The sequence below is a fragment of the Pelophylax lessonae genome, assembly GCF_965119305.1.
Source record: "Pelophylax lessonae genome assembly, chromosome: 3".
Classification (NCBI taxonomy): Eukaryota; Metazoa; Chordata; class Amphibia; order Anura; family Ranidae; genus Pelophylax; species Pelophylax lessonae.
In genome coordinates, this window is record NC_138770.1 from 204,329,849 (window position 1) to 204,346,074 (window position 16,226).

The 16,226-nt window shown below is 44.1% G+C and overlaps 1 protein-coding gene across 1 annotated transcript in view; it reads left to right on the forward strand.

Annotated features, from left to right (window-relative positions):
• Positions 1-16,226, forward strand: part of FARSB (phenylalanyl-tRNA synthetase subunit beta) — a 119,309-nt gene that overhangs the window by 42,511 nt on the left and 60,572 nt on the right. The window contains exons 12-15 of the mRNA XM_082249395.1: positions 2,415-2,622; positions 3,593-3,673; positions 8,110-8,202; positions 13,164-13,281. Of these exons, the coding sequence (XP_082105521.1) occupies positions 2,415-2,622; positions 3,593-3,673; positions 8,110-8,202; positions 13,164-13,281 (500 nt within the window). The remainder of the gene's footprint in view (positions 1-2,414; positions 2,623-3,592; positions 3,674-8,109; positions 8,203-13,163; positions 13,282-16,226) is intronic.

Genomic DNA, 16,226 nt, shown 5'->3' on the forward strand with positions numbered 1-16,226 from the left:
TATTTTGGAGCCACATCAGTATACAGTCAGTATTGAAATTTTTTAGAACAGGAGGCACATCTTTTCCCTTGTATGTCCCAACCAAAACGGTTGGTCCTAAAATTAGGTCACGTTGTGTACTATACTTACAGAAAATGGCAATCCTATAGGGAAAAATTGAAAGGCCTACTGAATCACAACAGTAAAAAAAGAATAAAACCTATTCACCAATTTGCTGCAACAAATATCAAATATTTTATTGTATTACAATTTCATCTTTTCAAGAGAAGCCAATTGAAATAAAAACATTTTAAGTGCCCATTCACACTACCGCGACTGGTCAGCCTGACAAGTCGCGGTCCATGCAGTGGTACGGGAACCATTCGAATATTAGCCACTCAAGTCGCTCCGACTTAGAAAATAGTTCCTGTACTACTTCGGGGCGACCTCGGAGCGACTTGCATTGACATTCATTATATGAAGTCCGTGCAAGTCGCACCGAAGTCGCGGTGCACGCGACTTCACAGGTCGCCCCCGAAGTCGTGCTGCGGTAGTGTGAACCGGCACTAAATATACCTTTTTTATTTATTATTGTTTATTGAAAATGTATTTCCTTATGCAAAGATCAGGATACTTTATTAATCCCAAAAGGAAATGATTAAAGACACATCACAAACCGCATAAAAAAAAAGTAAAACATTTCATAAACATAATCATAACAAAAGAAACAAAAGGGCTGCAATGCACAGTATTCAAAGAAAGAAAGAAAGAAAGAAAGAAAGAAAGAAAGAAAAAAAACTATTCTAAACCTACTCTGGGAGTTGTACTACTTTATGGCAGAATTACCGTTACCATAGTAACCTATCTCTGATACCTTTTTAGTAGGGTCGCTTGAGGCACTTTTAGCCATGCAAACCATATTTTTTCAAATGTATTAGGGCATCCTCTTTTTTTGATACGTCAATTTTTTTCCAAAGAGAGAGACATTAACCTCCTTAATCCAATCATTAACTGTTGGGAGGGGCAGGTGAGAGCCACTCATAGGCACTAACTTCCTTGCCAAGAACAGGAGATGATTAATAGTTAGCATTGCAGAGTTATTAAAAGTGGTATTAAACTCTCTATTTTTATTTTTACCTACAAGTAAGCTTATAATAAAGCTTACCTGTAGGTAAAATGAATATCTCTTAAACGTGCACCGTTTAGAACGGGTATCTTCAAACTATGGCCCTCCAGTTGTTCAGGAACTACAATTCCCATCATGCCTGTGAATGACAGCGTTTTACAATGCCTCATGGGATGTGTAGTTCCGCAACAGCTTGAGGGCCGCAGTTTGGGGATCCCTGGTTTAGAAGATATTCCAGTGAGCAGCAGCTTATGATATCACCGGCACATGCACTCTAAAGGAATTGCATAGCCGTGCTGTTCCTTCAGAGCTCTGTGCCGCAGCTGTGACTCCCGCGTGCAGGTGGCTCCAGCCTGTGAACCCGGATGGATGACCAGGTAAAAACGGAAGCCTCTGCAGTGGTGAGCGTGTCCCGCTAGAGGGCTTTGTTTCATGCCATTGGTCACCAAGATTCAACTCCATGGTAATTCATGTTTCCAAATATTTTATTTTTTTCTATTTTGCCAAATAATCTTCTATCTCAATGTTGCTAACAGAAATAATTTCAAAGCAAAATGCTATCCCTTTTGTTTTTCATATTACAAAGCTGCAAATATATTTGTATTATGAACCTTTTACTATATGGCCCCCCTGAGTTGTACAGATAAGAAACATTTTAGCAGTGTAGATATATGATCAAGGAACATTCATGCATGGGTGTCAAAGAGGAAATCAAAATTTTCAGTATCAAGAAAGTTAATTGACCCAAAGATGAATAATCATACGCAGCCTATTTGGCAGTTTAAGGTCAAACAGGATAATAATTAATTTTCTTTCTATAAAGTAAATGGCAAAGATCTTTGACTTGTAAATATGTCCACTCTGTAAATCATATCAGCCTATTGCTGCTTCTACTTACTCCAATTGCAAGGGCAGTAAAGTGGCATGGCTCTATTAATTTTATTTACGTAGAGAAAACTGAACTTGGCAGCGTGGCTGTGCTTTCTGGCAGGGCTGCAAAAATGTAAGGATTGGAGATTGGAGGGGAATACAAATCTTTTGGTGGGTAGAACTGTTTCCCTTTTATGTATTTCAGGTGTGAATTTAGGGGTTTGCAGATTACTTTTTTTTTTAGTTTTCTACACATTATCGTGCACACTATGCTGTCCAGCAAAAGTGGAGAGAGTTGACACAACCTATTACCCTATTATTTATTATGTCATTTTGTTTTCTTTTATTCTGAAGCATTTTTGGCTTTATGTAAATTAAAGCTAAAAGTTTAGTTTTTTTAATATGTTGGAGGATACATGTGTGTGTTTTGTTTCAACAGGGAGACACCAGCTAATTTAGCCAAGTTACTCACCCGAATGTGTTTGAAATCACATGTGTTGGAGGATGGCGATCAATTAGAAATTGAGATTCCTCCAACAAGAGCTGACATTATTCATGCCTGTGACATTGTAGAAGATGCAGCTGTAGCATATGGCTTCAATAATATTCCAATGACCATCCCAAAAACATACACCATTGCTAACCAGGTAAGAAATCCATCCCTCAGATTAGCTGGTGTTGAGAAGCTTGTGTGTTATAAGGAAACAGACATAAGTTAGGGCATTTCATAAACTAGTGCAAAAAAAACCTGAGACGATTTACAATATGCATTAGGCTGAAGCAACCATTAAGGTTTTTTACTTTTACTGACGTTTTATCAGTGAAGGGTGAATCTGATTGGGGTTATTGGATCCTCCATTAAATGAGTTGTACAGGCAGAAGGTTTTTTTTTTTATCTTAATGCATTCTATGCATTAAGATAAAAAGCTTTCTGTGTGTAGCAGTCTCCCCAAAACTCCCTAATACTTACCTGAGCTCCATCTCTTTCCAGCGATGTCCACAAGTCCCTCGGACGTCCGGAACTCTCCCTCCTGATTGGCTGAGACATGGCCGTGGTGCCATTGGCTCTTGCAGCTGTCAATCAAATCCAGTTAGCCAATCAGGAGAAGAGGGGGCGGGGTCGAATGGCAGCTCGGTGTCTGAATAGACACACGGAGCTGCATTTTGGCTCGGGTTCCCCCATAGCAAGCTGCTTGCTGTGGGGTTACTCAATAGGAGGGAGGAGCTAGGAGCAGCAAAGAGGGACAAGAAGAGGAGGATCTGGGCTACCCAGTGCAAAACTAACTGCACAGAGCAGGCAAGTATAACATGTTATCTAAAAAAAAAAAAAGAGATTTTACAATCACTTTAAATAGCCTGAACAGGGAACTTTCAGTGGAATATCGATGGAACGTGGAAGGCTTTATGGCATATCCTCTCTATAGTACTCTTAAATTACTTTCTGTGTAATGCTGGCTGGTTACCTACCCCTCTGCTTTGTGGTGAATGTACTGATAATTGGTATAGCAGCAGCTTTCCCACCATATTTCTATGTAAAATACTTGTATAACACTTTCCTTTTAATACTATTTATTTGTATGTTTGTTGTAACTGATATGCGTTTTTTCTTTTCTCTAGTTTCCTTTAAATAAGTTGACTGAATTGCTGCGACAGGACCTGGCTGCAGCTGGGTTTACGGAAGCCCTGACTTTTGCCCTGGTATGTTCTCTCTTTTCTTGTGTTTTTTTTCCAAGATATAGGGGCATACAGTTTTTGTATGACTATGACATGATGTTTGTAATGATAAGATGCAGTGTAAGAACTCTTGCACATGTGGTGTTGAGCTTGTTCATCATAACTGCAGCAGTATCCTCTGCCCAGACAGCCCAGGTGCAACATACAGTCTGTCATTGACTTGAATGGCTGTGTGCTGCTGTACTTGTATATATGACAATGGTAAACAAGAGAACAGTGTACAAGCGTTTGCCAAAAAAAAAATACAAAATTCTATAGTAAAAGTCACTTAACCACTTGCCGACTGCCTAACGCCGATCTACGTCGGCAGTCAGCCCCTCACAGGCAAAGTGACGTAGGGCGATGTCCGGCGGCCACTCTGCGATCGGCAGGGGAGAGGGAGAAAGTCAGGCGGCTTGTGTAAACAAGCTGCCTGTCATTCTCCCCTGTGTATGAAGGATGATCATACGGTTCTACTATGTAGAACCGTTGATCACTCTTCATACATCTGAAGCCACAGCCAATCACAGTAGAAAGCACGCCCCTAGGGACACACATAGCCCCTCCCTTTCAAAAAAAGTTAACCCCTTCACTGCCAGTGTATTTTTACAGTAACAGTGCATATGTATAGCACTGATTACTGTAGAAATGTCACTGGTAACCCCAAAAGTGTCAAAAATGTCAGTCAAGGGTCCGATCTGTCCGCCGCAATGTCGCAGTACCGCAAAAAAAATCGCAGATCGCCGCCATTATGCGTTAAAAAAAAAAACAACAAAAATGACAAAAATCTTTCCCTTTGTTAGTAAACGCGATAACTTTTGCGCAAACCAATCAAAATACGCTTTTTGCGATTTTTTTTTTTTTTTTTTTTTACCAAACATAGGTAGCATAAAACAAATTGGCCGCAAATGTTAAAAAATTTTGATTTTTACATTTTTTTGGGGGGGAATTTCATATAAAAAAATGTGAAAAATATTGTTATTTTTGCAAAATTTACGCTCTTTTTTTGTTTATAGCGTGTGATCAAAAAATCGCACAGGTGATCAAATACCACCAAAAGAAAGCTCTGTTTGTGGGAAAAAAAGGACGCCAAATTCGTTTAGATACAGCGTCGCACGACCGCGCAATTGTCCGTTAAAGTCACGCAGTGCCGAATTGCAAAATACCCCCTGGTCAGGAAGGGGGTAAAATCTTCCGGGGCTTAAGTGGTTAAAACAGTATTACCCCAAAAAAAAGAAAAAAAAAAATATATATATATATATATATATATATATCAGCATAAATGAGTACACCCCAACAGATTTGTCAGAAAACCTTTACTTTCCTTTCAGAATAAACATTTTCTGAGACACTATACTACTAAATACTCCTGCAAATACGGGCCATTGATTGCAACTGAGATTTGGTAATTTGCACACACAAAAAAGTATTTTTCCTAACAAATTCATTCAAGACCATGTTGCAAAAAATGAATGCACCCCAATGAAAGTCCTAGGAGCAAAGCTAAATTTCAGACAACAAAATCCTAATTAATAAGAATTCAACAACAGATAAGTGTCCAGCAGACAGTTGAATATAAAAGGACGTTACTTAATAAAGAAAACCCCTTCCCATTTCATGGCACCACATGGAAGAGAAATGTCACAAGGCCTTAGAAAGAATTTCCTTACACAAGAAAGGTGAAGGCTACAAGAAGATCAGCAAAGCTTTACTTATCAATCAGAATACTGTAGCAAAAGTGATACAAAAATTTAACAAAGATGGAACTGCAACCATCTCACAGAGACCTCCGGGCCATCCACGGAAGTTAACACGTCGACAGGAGCGTCTTCTGTTGAGAAGGTTTGAAAAAAATCGCCATGCAAGTTCACTGAAGTTAGCTAAAGAAGTAGAAAGCCTAACTGGGATGGTTGTTTCCCGTTACACAATACGGCATACACTGCAGAAAAATGGCATGCATTGGTGTCGTCCACAAAGGAAGCCTCTCCTAAAGCCCATGCACAAAAAGGCCTGCCTAAAACTTGCCAGGGCCCATGCTGAAAAAGAAGAAAACTACTGGGACTCTGTACTCTGGAGTGATGAGATCAAGATAAATGTTTTTGGAACATGATGGCTTCAAAACTGCATGGTGTTGCAAAGGTGAGGAGTACAAAGAAAAATGCATGGTGCCTACAAAGAAACAACATGGTGGTGAGTCCTTCTTCAGGTCTGCATGAGTGCTGCTGGTCTGTTGGGACTTTAGAAACAATATATAGGGAGGGCATATAAGATGCAATCAAAACTGGGGGGCACTTATAATTTTTACCACTATATCATACCACTGAAAAAACTAAAGAAGTGTAAGTGTATATATTATATAAATAGGGTTACAAAATACGAGAGTAATGCAGTATGCAATGATACCTTTTTATTGTAAACAAATACTTAAAAGACAAGCTTTCAAAAGTTTTCCTTTCTTCCTCAGGTATTGCTTCAGAACTGAGAAAGAGGAAAGCTCTTAAAAGCTTTTCTTTATAGTTTAAATCAATTTCAGCAAACAGTTTACTCAGTAATAATGCCTAGTATTGGTGCCAGTTTATGCAGTTATAGCCCCTAGTATTGGTGCCAGTTTATGTAGTAATAACCCCTAGTATTGGTGCCAGTTTACACAGTAATAACCCCTAGTATTGGTGCCAGTTTACACAGCAATAACCCCTAGTATTGGTGCAAGTTTACTTAGTAATAACACCTAGTATTGGTGCCAGTTTACTCAGTAATAACCCCTAGTATTGGTGCCAGTTTACACAGTAATGACCCCTAGTATTGGTGCCAGTTTACGCAGTAATAGCCCCTAGTATAGGTACCAGTTTACGCCGTAATAACCCCTAGTATTGTTGGCAGTTTATGCAGTAATAGCCCCTAGTATTGGTGCCAGTTTACGCAGTAATAGCCCCTAGTATTGGTGCCGGTTTATGCAGTTATAGCCCCTAGTATTGGTGCCAGTTTATGTAGTAATAACCCCTAGTATTGGTGCCAGTTTATGCAGTTATAGCCCCTAGTATTGGTGCCAGTTTATGTAGTAATAACCCCTAGTATTGGTGCCAGTTTACACAGTAATAAACCCTAGTATTGGTGCCAGTTTACGCAGCAATAACCCCTACTATTGGTACCAGTTTACACAGTAATAACCCCTAGTATTGTTGGCAGTTTATGCAGTAATAGCCCCTAGTATTGGTGCCAGTTTACGCAGTAATAATACCTAGTAATGATGCCAGTCTCCTGAGACACTAATGGAGATGTAACAGGAGCGGCACTGGAGGAAGCATGCGGCTGCAGTAGACAGCAGAGCTGATGCTTCCTGTATTGCTGCTGTCACAGGCAGAGTACATTTGGTATCACTCCGTCTGTGACATGAGCGAGAACTATACAGGAAGTATCTGTTCTGCTTCCTCTAATGCCGTCTCTGTTTGCCACAATAATGCTCGGGGACATTTTGTTGTGCCCCCCCAACAGGATTCTACCTTCTGCTCTGGGATGGCGGGTTGGGATCTTGCAACCTGGGCTTACCGACCCGCCATCCCAGAGCAGAAAGTGGGATCCTGTTGGGGGGGGGGGGAGGGGGGGCACAGCATAATGTTGGAGGGGCCATGCCCCCCCTCTGGCCCTCCCCTAGTAACGCCACTGCTGCTGGTGTCCGGAAGCTCCATTTCATTGATGATTTCATGAATTCACAGATGTACTGCTGTATATTGAAAGGTAAGATGCTACTATCACTCTGTGCCCTTGGTCATCATGCACATTTCCAACATGGCAATGATCCAAAACACACATCTAAGGCCACTGTTACATTTCTGAAGAAGAACAGGGTGAAAGTAATTCAGTGGCCAAGTATGTCTCCTGATCTGAACCCAATCGAACGCCTATGGGGAATTCTGAAGAGACAAGTTAAACATCACTCTCCATCCAGCATCCAGGTTCTAAAGAGGTTGTTCTTGAAGAATGGAAAAAGATAAATGTTGCAATATGTCACCAACTAGTTCATTCCATTGGTACTGTCCTTACAAATCATGGAGGTCATACAAAATACTAGATGTAATAATTTTTGTTGTGGGGTGTACTCATTCTTGCATCAACTAATTTTTAGTAAAATTTAAGATTTTGTAATCTAAGTTACAATATTAACTTTTCTTTCATGTAATGAGATAAACAAATGTTCTATAAAACTCAGTTTGTCAAAATTTTGGAAATTGTTTTTGTGTTCATTGAGATATTGGTAAAAGTCTTACTTTTCAAAGGGGTGTACTTATTTATGCTGAGCACTGTGTGTGTATATGTATGATATATAGCGCATAATGTCTCTTCTGCAATAAAAAGTTGTCTGCTTGCACTATTTATATTTTATTCATCTTTCCTGTATTTTATTTCATGTCTTGTACCTGCAGTGCTCAGTGGATGACATCGCTGATAAACTGAGTGTTTCTGTCTCCTCCACCAAAGCAGTCCACATTGCAAATCCCAAAACTGCAGAGTTTCAGGTTAGTTCTCTATGAGCAGTGTCAGTTCATTACTCTAAAGCTAGAATTGTAGCATTGGGCAAATAATGTATGTATAATGTATTGTGGGTGAGTGATAATCCAGATCAGCCTTTTTCAGTCAGGTGCCTTCAGGTTTCTTCAGGAGTGCCTTGGCAAAATGTCAAAAAATAACCCCAAAATTGTGTACAAGCCAGTGAGTGCTGCCTTTTAGTTACACAAAGCCACATATTTTTATTGTGCACCATTACAATCTTCTAGCTGCTGGCGTCCTAACAACCAGTGATGTAATCGGATGCTCTGCAGGCGCCCAATGTCAAATTTAGATGTTGGGTGCCTATAGAGCAGTGGCCCCCAACCATTTTGGCACCAGGGCCTGGCTTTATTCAAAAAAATTGTGCCAAGGGGTGGGGGGGATTAAATGAGTGTGTCACTTGCTACGTCGCCTGCCTTCAGATGCAGCTTGTCACTTGCCATGTCGCCTGCCTTCAGATGCAGCTTGTCACTTGCCATGTCGCCTGCCACCAGATGCAGCTTGTTACTTGCCATGTCGTCTGCCACCAGATGCAGCTTGTTACTTGCCATGTCGTCTGCCACCAGATGCAGCTTGTTACTTGCCTTGTCGCCTGCCACCAGATGAAGCTTGTTACTTGCCACATCGCCTGCCACCAGATGCAGCTTTCCACTTGCCACGTTGCCTGCCACCAGATGCAGATTGCCACTTGCCAATGTCTCCAGCCACCAGATGCAGATTATCACTTGCCATGTCGCCTGCCACCAAATGCAGCTTGTCACTTGCCATTTTCGCCTGCCACCAGATGCAGATTGCCACTTGCCACTGTCGCCTGCCACCAAATGCAGCTCATCACATGCCACTTCGCCTGCCATCAATTGCAGCTGGTCACATGCCATTTCGCCTGCCACCAGATGCGGATTGTCACCTGCCACCAGATGTGAATTTTTACTTGCCATGTTGCCTTCCACCAGATGCTGTTTGTAACTTGCCATCTTGTCTGCCACCAGATGGGGATAGTCACTGCATTGGTGGCAGCACAGACATGCGCATTGGTCCATTGAGCACAGAGGCAGGCCTTGGTGCAGTGGTGGGTTCCGTCCTGTCCTACAGTGAGGGCGGATCAGCAGTGATGTGGGGGGGAGGGATGTCATCTCTCTGCTCGCCCGCCACACCTCCGGCTATGAAGGTGGAACAGTGGTGATGCGGGGCAGGCGGTGAGAGATGTCAACTCTCTGCTCACCTGCCGCCGCACCTCTTCATGACCCGGGTGCAAACAGGCCGCAGACCGGCATTGATCTGCGGCCTAGGGGTTGGGGACCCCCCCTGTAGAGCATCCTTGTTTGCCCCTCCTCTGCCCACTCTGTCAGCAATGGGGTCTTGTTGGCCAAGTAAGGGAGAGAAACTGAGGGAGAAGAGAAACGCTGGAATACTAGTCAGTGTGCAAAGGTGTATTTACTTTGGAGGAATAAATTACTTGTAGCATTGAGTGTCCTACCTGTGTAGATGTTGCTGTGTTATATAAAAACTATTAGTTTTGTTATTTACATTTTAGAATGGTTTGCTTCAAAATTATGTATAATTTTAAAGGATGCCTTGAATGAAAAAAGGTTGAGAAACACTGATCCGGATTTGGTCTTTTTTTGGGAACAATCTGTTTTTAAATGACATTTTAGACTGAAAGGAAATGTAATGTATTTTTAGTAAGTACATATTTTGGGTATTTATTGCAGTAAAAAAGGGGCAGATGGCTGGATCCTGAGCTGTGGCTCCATTCCATGGCCCATGTCACTTCTGTGTCCTATAGTGAAATAGGAACCAGCAGGAGATGCCACAGTGCTATAGAGCAGTGGTCCTCAACTCCGGTCCTCAGGGCCCACTAACAGGCCAGATTTTAAGTATTACCTTGGGGAGATGCAGACTAGAGTACTGCAATCACTAAGCAGCAAATTATATCACCTGGGATGTATTTCAGTTATCTTGCAAACCTGGCCTGTTAGTGGGCCCTGAGGACCAGGGTTGGGGACCACTGCTATAGAGGATGCAAGTTTCCAACGCACCGGGAAGGTGACAAAGTAGCCAGCAAGGCAGAATCTGTGAGCTCCCCTGGTGACATTTTCACTCAGTTTTTCTTGAATTCAGCATCTTCAGCCATTGTGATTGGGTGGCCTGAGATGACGTTAATCCTGCACATGTGCATGAAAGTTAATTCTTCCTGCCTCCAAGGCAAGCTGAGAATTTCACTAAGCCATGCATATGTGGCTCAGTCTACATTTTGAAGAAGAGGAGCTGGCAGGCAGAGGAGGAGATTTTATACAGAGTCCCTTTTACAATACAAGCCTACCTGACAGAAATTTTTATCATTAGGATTGTAGCTCTTCTTAATATATTTTTTAGATTCGCCACCAGAGGGAGCTCTCTGTGCAGTTTCAGTATTTAACTGTTCAGATAAGCTAACTCTCACACAGGGGTACATTGTTTTCCATTTTCATGACTTATTCTCTTGCATCCTGGTAGGGAGCAGTAAAACACTACTACAAAGCAGGCCCTGCATATACTGTATAATGTACACTGTATACATAAAAGTACGGCTTCTAAAAAAAAATTATCTTAAAAGCCCGCATTTAATGGATATCTGCTGACAACTTATCTTTTACTTCTTCAGGAGCAGTTTTAATGTAAACCAATGTCCAATCTGCAACCCTTGCATCCTACACATTGCGCACCAAAAAATGAACTGGTATTAGGAAGAATGGAATAATGCACACAAGCAGCTAAGCTTACTTTACACTCTGAGGCTGCATAACCTTCTTCAGCGTGTTGCGTATAAGGTCTTAATTATTGCAGTGAACATTTTAGGAGTTGCAGATTTTCCTATAACCCTATAGACCAGGGTTTCCCAATTTATTTTTCCCTTGGAACCCTTTGAAATGGTATAGCAAAAATTTGGAACCCGACAAAAAAATGTGTGCTGTAGAGTAGCGCAGCGCAAACCTTTCAATGAGCAGAGTGTAATGTTCTCTTTTGCTGGCAAATTCTTTTTATATCTGTTTGTTTATATCTGGTAAGCACTGCCCCCTTCACACCCCCCCCCCCCACAGCACTGTCTCCCTTCTTATCCCACCCATGACACTGTCCCCTTCACAACCCCCCCACAGCACTGCCCTCTCCACACTCCCCCCCCCCCCCACAACACTGCCCCCTTCACATCCCCCCACAACACTGTCCCCCCTCACATATCACCCCCAAAGCACTGCCCGTTTCACAACCCCCCCCCCCACAGCACTGCCCCCTTCACATCCCCCCCCTAGCACTGCCCCCTCCACACTCCCCCTCCCCACCACAGCACTGCCCTTTCACATCCCCCCCACAGCACTGTTTCCTTCACATCCCCCCCCACAACACTGTCCCCCTCTCGCATATCATCCCCAAAGCACTGCCCCTTTTACAAATCCCCCCCCCCACAGCACAGCACTGTCTCCCTTCACACCCCCCACAGCACTGACCCCTTCTTCACACCCCCCCCCCCCCAGGACTTCCCCCTCCACACCCCCCCCACAGCACTTCCCCCTTCACACCCCCCCAGCACTGCCCCCTCCACAGCACTGCCCCATTCACATCCTCCCCACAGCACTGCCCCCTTCACATCCCCCCACAACACTGTCCCCCTCTCACGTCACCCCCAAAGCACTGCCCCTTTCACATCCCCCCACACAGCACTGCCCCTTTCACAACCCTCCCCCCCCCCCACAGCACTGCCCTGTCTCTCATCCCTCCCACAACACTGTCCCCCCTCACATATCACCCCCCAAAGCACTGCACCCCCCCATAGCACTGCTCCCTTCACATCCCCCACACAGCCCTGACCCCTTCATCCCCCCCCTCACAGCCCTGCCCCCTTCACCCCCTCCCCCTCACAGCCCTGCCCCCTTCACACCCCCCCAGCACTCTCCCCTTCATATATCACCCCCAAAGTACTGCACCCCCCCCCCACAGCACTGCTCCCTTCACATCCCCCCCCCACAGCCCTGCCCCCTTCACCCCCTCCCCCTCACAGCCCTGCCCCCTTCACACCCCCCCAGCACTATCCCCTTCACATATCACCCCCAAAGTACTGCCCCTTTCACATCCCCATCTGCGGAACACCAATTGGGAAACGCTGCTATAGACATTGCCGTATACTTAGAGGACAAGAGTTACAAGGCAACTAGTAACGAAAAAGCTTAAAACCACAGAGCCCTGAGGGACTGATTGAAATGTGCAAGTGTCTGCTTACCTCTAATATTGGTAGTAACTTCAGAAACCTAGAAGAATGATGGCAGAAAAAAGACCAAGTGGTCCATCGAGTCTGCCCAGTTTTTTGTTAACTTTTTTTCCCCCCCTGAATATAGATCTAGGTTTGTCCCCTAGCATGTTTCAATCCACAGTAAGTTGTTGTGCTTGTTAAGATACTTCCATCTACCAGCACAGGAAAGCAAGACAATGGCAGTAGCTTGTGTTTTTACAAGACAATGTTTTTTTTGTTGTGTTTTTTTTTAAACTTTATTAAAATGTTAGAAAGAGACATTAATTTGTGTGTATTTAGAGATGCACACACAGTGGCTCTGCTGCGGTGCACATAAATATAGATATTCCACAGATTTGTGTACCAACCGCCTGCGTTCTAGTGTAAACAGGGCACATAGTAAACCATTGTTTTCTGTTTGCACGTGCCCAGATCAGCATTTTTCTACTGCAGAAAAAGGCCATTCTCCACACAAGTGTAAACAAGCCCTAATTCATTTCATTGCCAGGGCCTGGATGTCAAAAACTATAAATTAGGTAACTTATTTTATGTATCTATTATTACTGCTATGTCTAAAAAGTGAGGGCAGTCTTGTAAATTGCCATTCTGTTATGTGTCGAATTATGTAACAAATTTCTAACCTAATCTTGCATCCTTATTGATTAGGTGGCACGTACAACCTTACTCCCAGGCTTACTGAAAACCATTGCTGCAAATCGCAAAATGCCGCTCCCTTTGAAACTGTTTGAGATCTCTGATGTGATAACGAAGGATCCCTCTAAAGGTAAACATCCGTCTACTATCTTCTAACCCAAGAGACAGAGATTATGTTATCATTTTATATTATGACACCCCTTTATACTGGCCACATTTATTTCATTGCCACCAGTATTATTGTTCATGTACCTTTATGCCTAACACCAGCATTTTTTTTTTTTTTGAAAAATAATTTTTATTAGGAGAATTTGACTTTTTACATGCATTTAAACACCAGCATTCTAATAGCAATACAAACAATAGATATGATTGTCAATCCTATATAAGCTTACTTGAAAAATCTCTTTTCATGTTGTTAGTTCTGCCTGTCTGCTGGCTGTCTATTTCCAAAACTTCCTGGATTCCCTGCATGCTTTGCAGCTTCTCCTCTACGATTTACCTTAACTTTTTAAGAACTGCATATTCCATGGTACTTTGCTGAAAGCTGTGATTCCTGTACTGACTGAAACTCCTCCTCTCAGCACCTCTGTAGTTCAGAAGGCAGGCTCTGTGAATTCAATGACACAGCAGTGCCTACTTACAGGGCATAGTGGGAACACGTGACAGACTTCATTGAAGTAAATGCATGAGCATCTTCACAAAGTAAGCTAACAAACTTCGATTGTACAGATTAATAGGAGCAGGCCAGAAATAGTTGAAATACCATGTGCAAATGAATATATGATTTTACATTTTGACCATAGATACACTTTAAGGGTCCATTCAAACACTGCGTTCAAATGTATATTAACGCACATTGTGGCATGCTGTGTTAGCCAGCTAATTCCTAATGAGTTTTAATAGATGAATGGTCTAAGAAGATATGGAGCTGCGTCTGTCAATGGACGATCGAGAAATGTATTTTTCTCTTTCGTTCATTGACGGACACAGCTCCTGATCTTCATAAACATTGGGTTATACTGCCCCCTATAGGAGTAGGACACTAGGCAGAAAAAGAATCTGGCTACACCTATGGGCAGTCCCAGGGGGGTATACTCCCTCTCCCTGCTATAGTTACTCAGTTTTCTTCTGCCTAGTCAGGAGTAAGGTTCCTTGCTGGGATTTCTGGTCCTGGCAAATTTTTTTAGGTAGAAATTTTTTCTCCTGTGAGATCTACAATCAACTGCCGACTGGGCGATGGGCTGGATACTCTAGATCCAGGGGTCACCCCAGTCTGGCCAGCGAGCGCGCACAGACATCAGGTCTGCTCTAGGTCGGCCGCAACATAGCCCCACTGGACCGGGGCTGGCCTGCGAGTTAATTGCCCCACGAGGTTGCATGCTACCAGGTCTCGGCCTGAGTCGCAGCGTTCCTCCTGGCCAACAGCCTCCACATTTCGATGGTAAGGGGTTCTGTTTGGAGCGGTGCTCTCCTGGTTCCTGGTATGGTTAGTAGCTGTCTCCCCTGGAGGGTTTTGGGGTGGATATGGGCTCCTCCTTGGGATAGTCGGACCCCCCGGTTCCCCTCCTTCTCATCCAGCACCCCCCTTTTCATCTGTATTCGGCCCCTGGGGAAGTGGTTCACCCTGCTGGGTCTGCGACCACACGCCCGAAATCCTCAGATAGTGAGGATGTTTCCTCCACATCTGCAACCGTGCATGAAAAGGCACTTGTGGAAGCACTGATTGTATCTGTGCGTGAGACCTTGAAGATGGAGGACGCAGCAGCAGCAGAGGCGCAGGTTCCCTTTTGCACTCACAAGCCATCCAGAGCGGCTAAGCTTTTACGCCATGACCTCGAGGGAGAACAGCTCCCCCCCTGTCTTTGCTGAGCTGGCGGACCACCTGGTCCAGGGGCTGCAGTTTATCTGTGACACCTCTTTGGATGCAGCTCCCCTACTGGCTTGGCTCCCTGTTTTGGCAGTGGTCCTTCGGCGAGTCTTTTGGCTTAAATTCTGGTCTGTGAATCCGATTTCTAAAAGGCCTTGACTGATCTCCCCTTTCAAGGGAATCGTCTGTTTGGGGCTACTCTGGATGACATCATTAGAGGTCTCACAGAGGCAAAGAGTACTTTTCTTCTGCAGGCTACTAAGGGCAAAGAACCTCGTTGTAGATGTGGGCCCTCCTTCTCGACTCATAAGAAGTTTTTTTGTCCCTCAGGGATGACTGACAAGGGCTCGAAGCCTTTTAGGGCCTCTTCTGGAGGATCCAAATGAACCTGGTCTGGCAAGCCGAGAGCGGGCTTCTCCAGACCCTTGGACAAGGTTCCTTCAACATAAAGGTGCGCCCTCACCCATATCAGATGTCTTCGTTGGTTTCCAGACCCGTGAACTTCCCTAGTACAAGACAAGTGGGTCCACTAAGTCGTTCGGTCCAGCTAGAAGATCGAGTTTTACTCTTGTCCCCCGCAAGGTTCTTTCCTTCCAACTTGCGCCTCTCCCCGGACCATTTACAGGGTCTGTTTAGGGCTGTACAAGACCTGTTGCTTCAAGGGGTGAGGGGTGATTGTCCCAGTTCCAACTTCGGAATGTTTTCATGGTTTTTACTCAAACCTCTTTACAGTTCCCAGGAAGGAAGGCAAGGTGCATCCAATCCTGGACCTCAAGGTGCTGCAATGCTTTGTGCGGGTACAGAAGTTTAAAATGGAGTCTGTTCGCATGGTGGTGGCATCCCTGCGTCATGAGGATTTCCTCGCCTCTATCGACATCAAGGATGCTTCCCTTCACATTCCAATATGTGCCAGTCACCAGCGCTTCCTCCGCTTTGCCGTGGGAGAGAAGCATTATCAGTTTGTAGCGTTACCCTTTGGTCTCGCCTCTTCTCCTCGGGTCTTCACAAAAGTGTTAGCCCCGGTGCTAGCTTTGATACGCCCTGGGGGATCGTGGTACTGGACTACTTGGACGATGTTCTTCTGCGAGCGGAGTCTCCTTCTGCTCTGGTGGAAAACCTGGAGATCACAATACGAACTCTGTGGGAGTTTGGCTGGATTCAGAATTTTCAGAAGTCTGCCCTGGCTCCGTCCACAAAGCTTGACT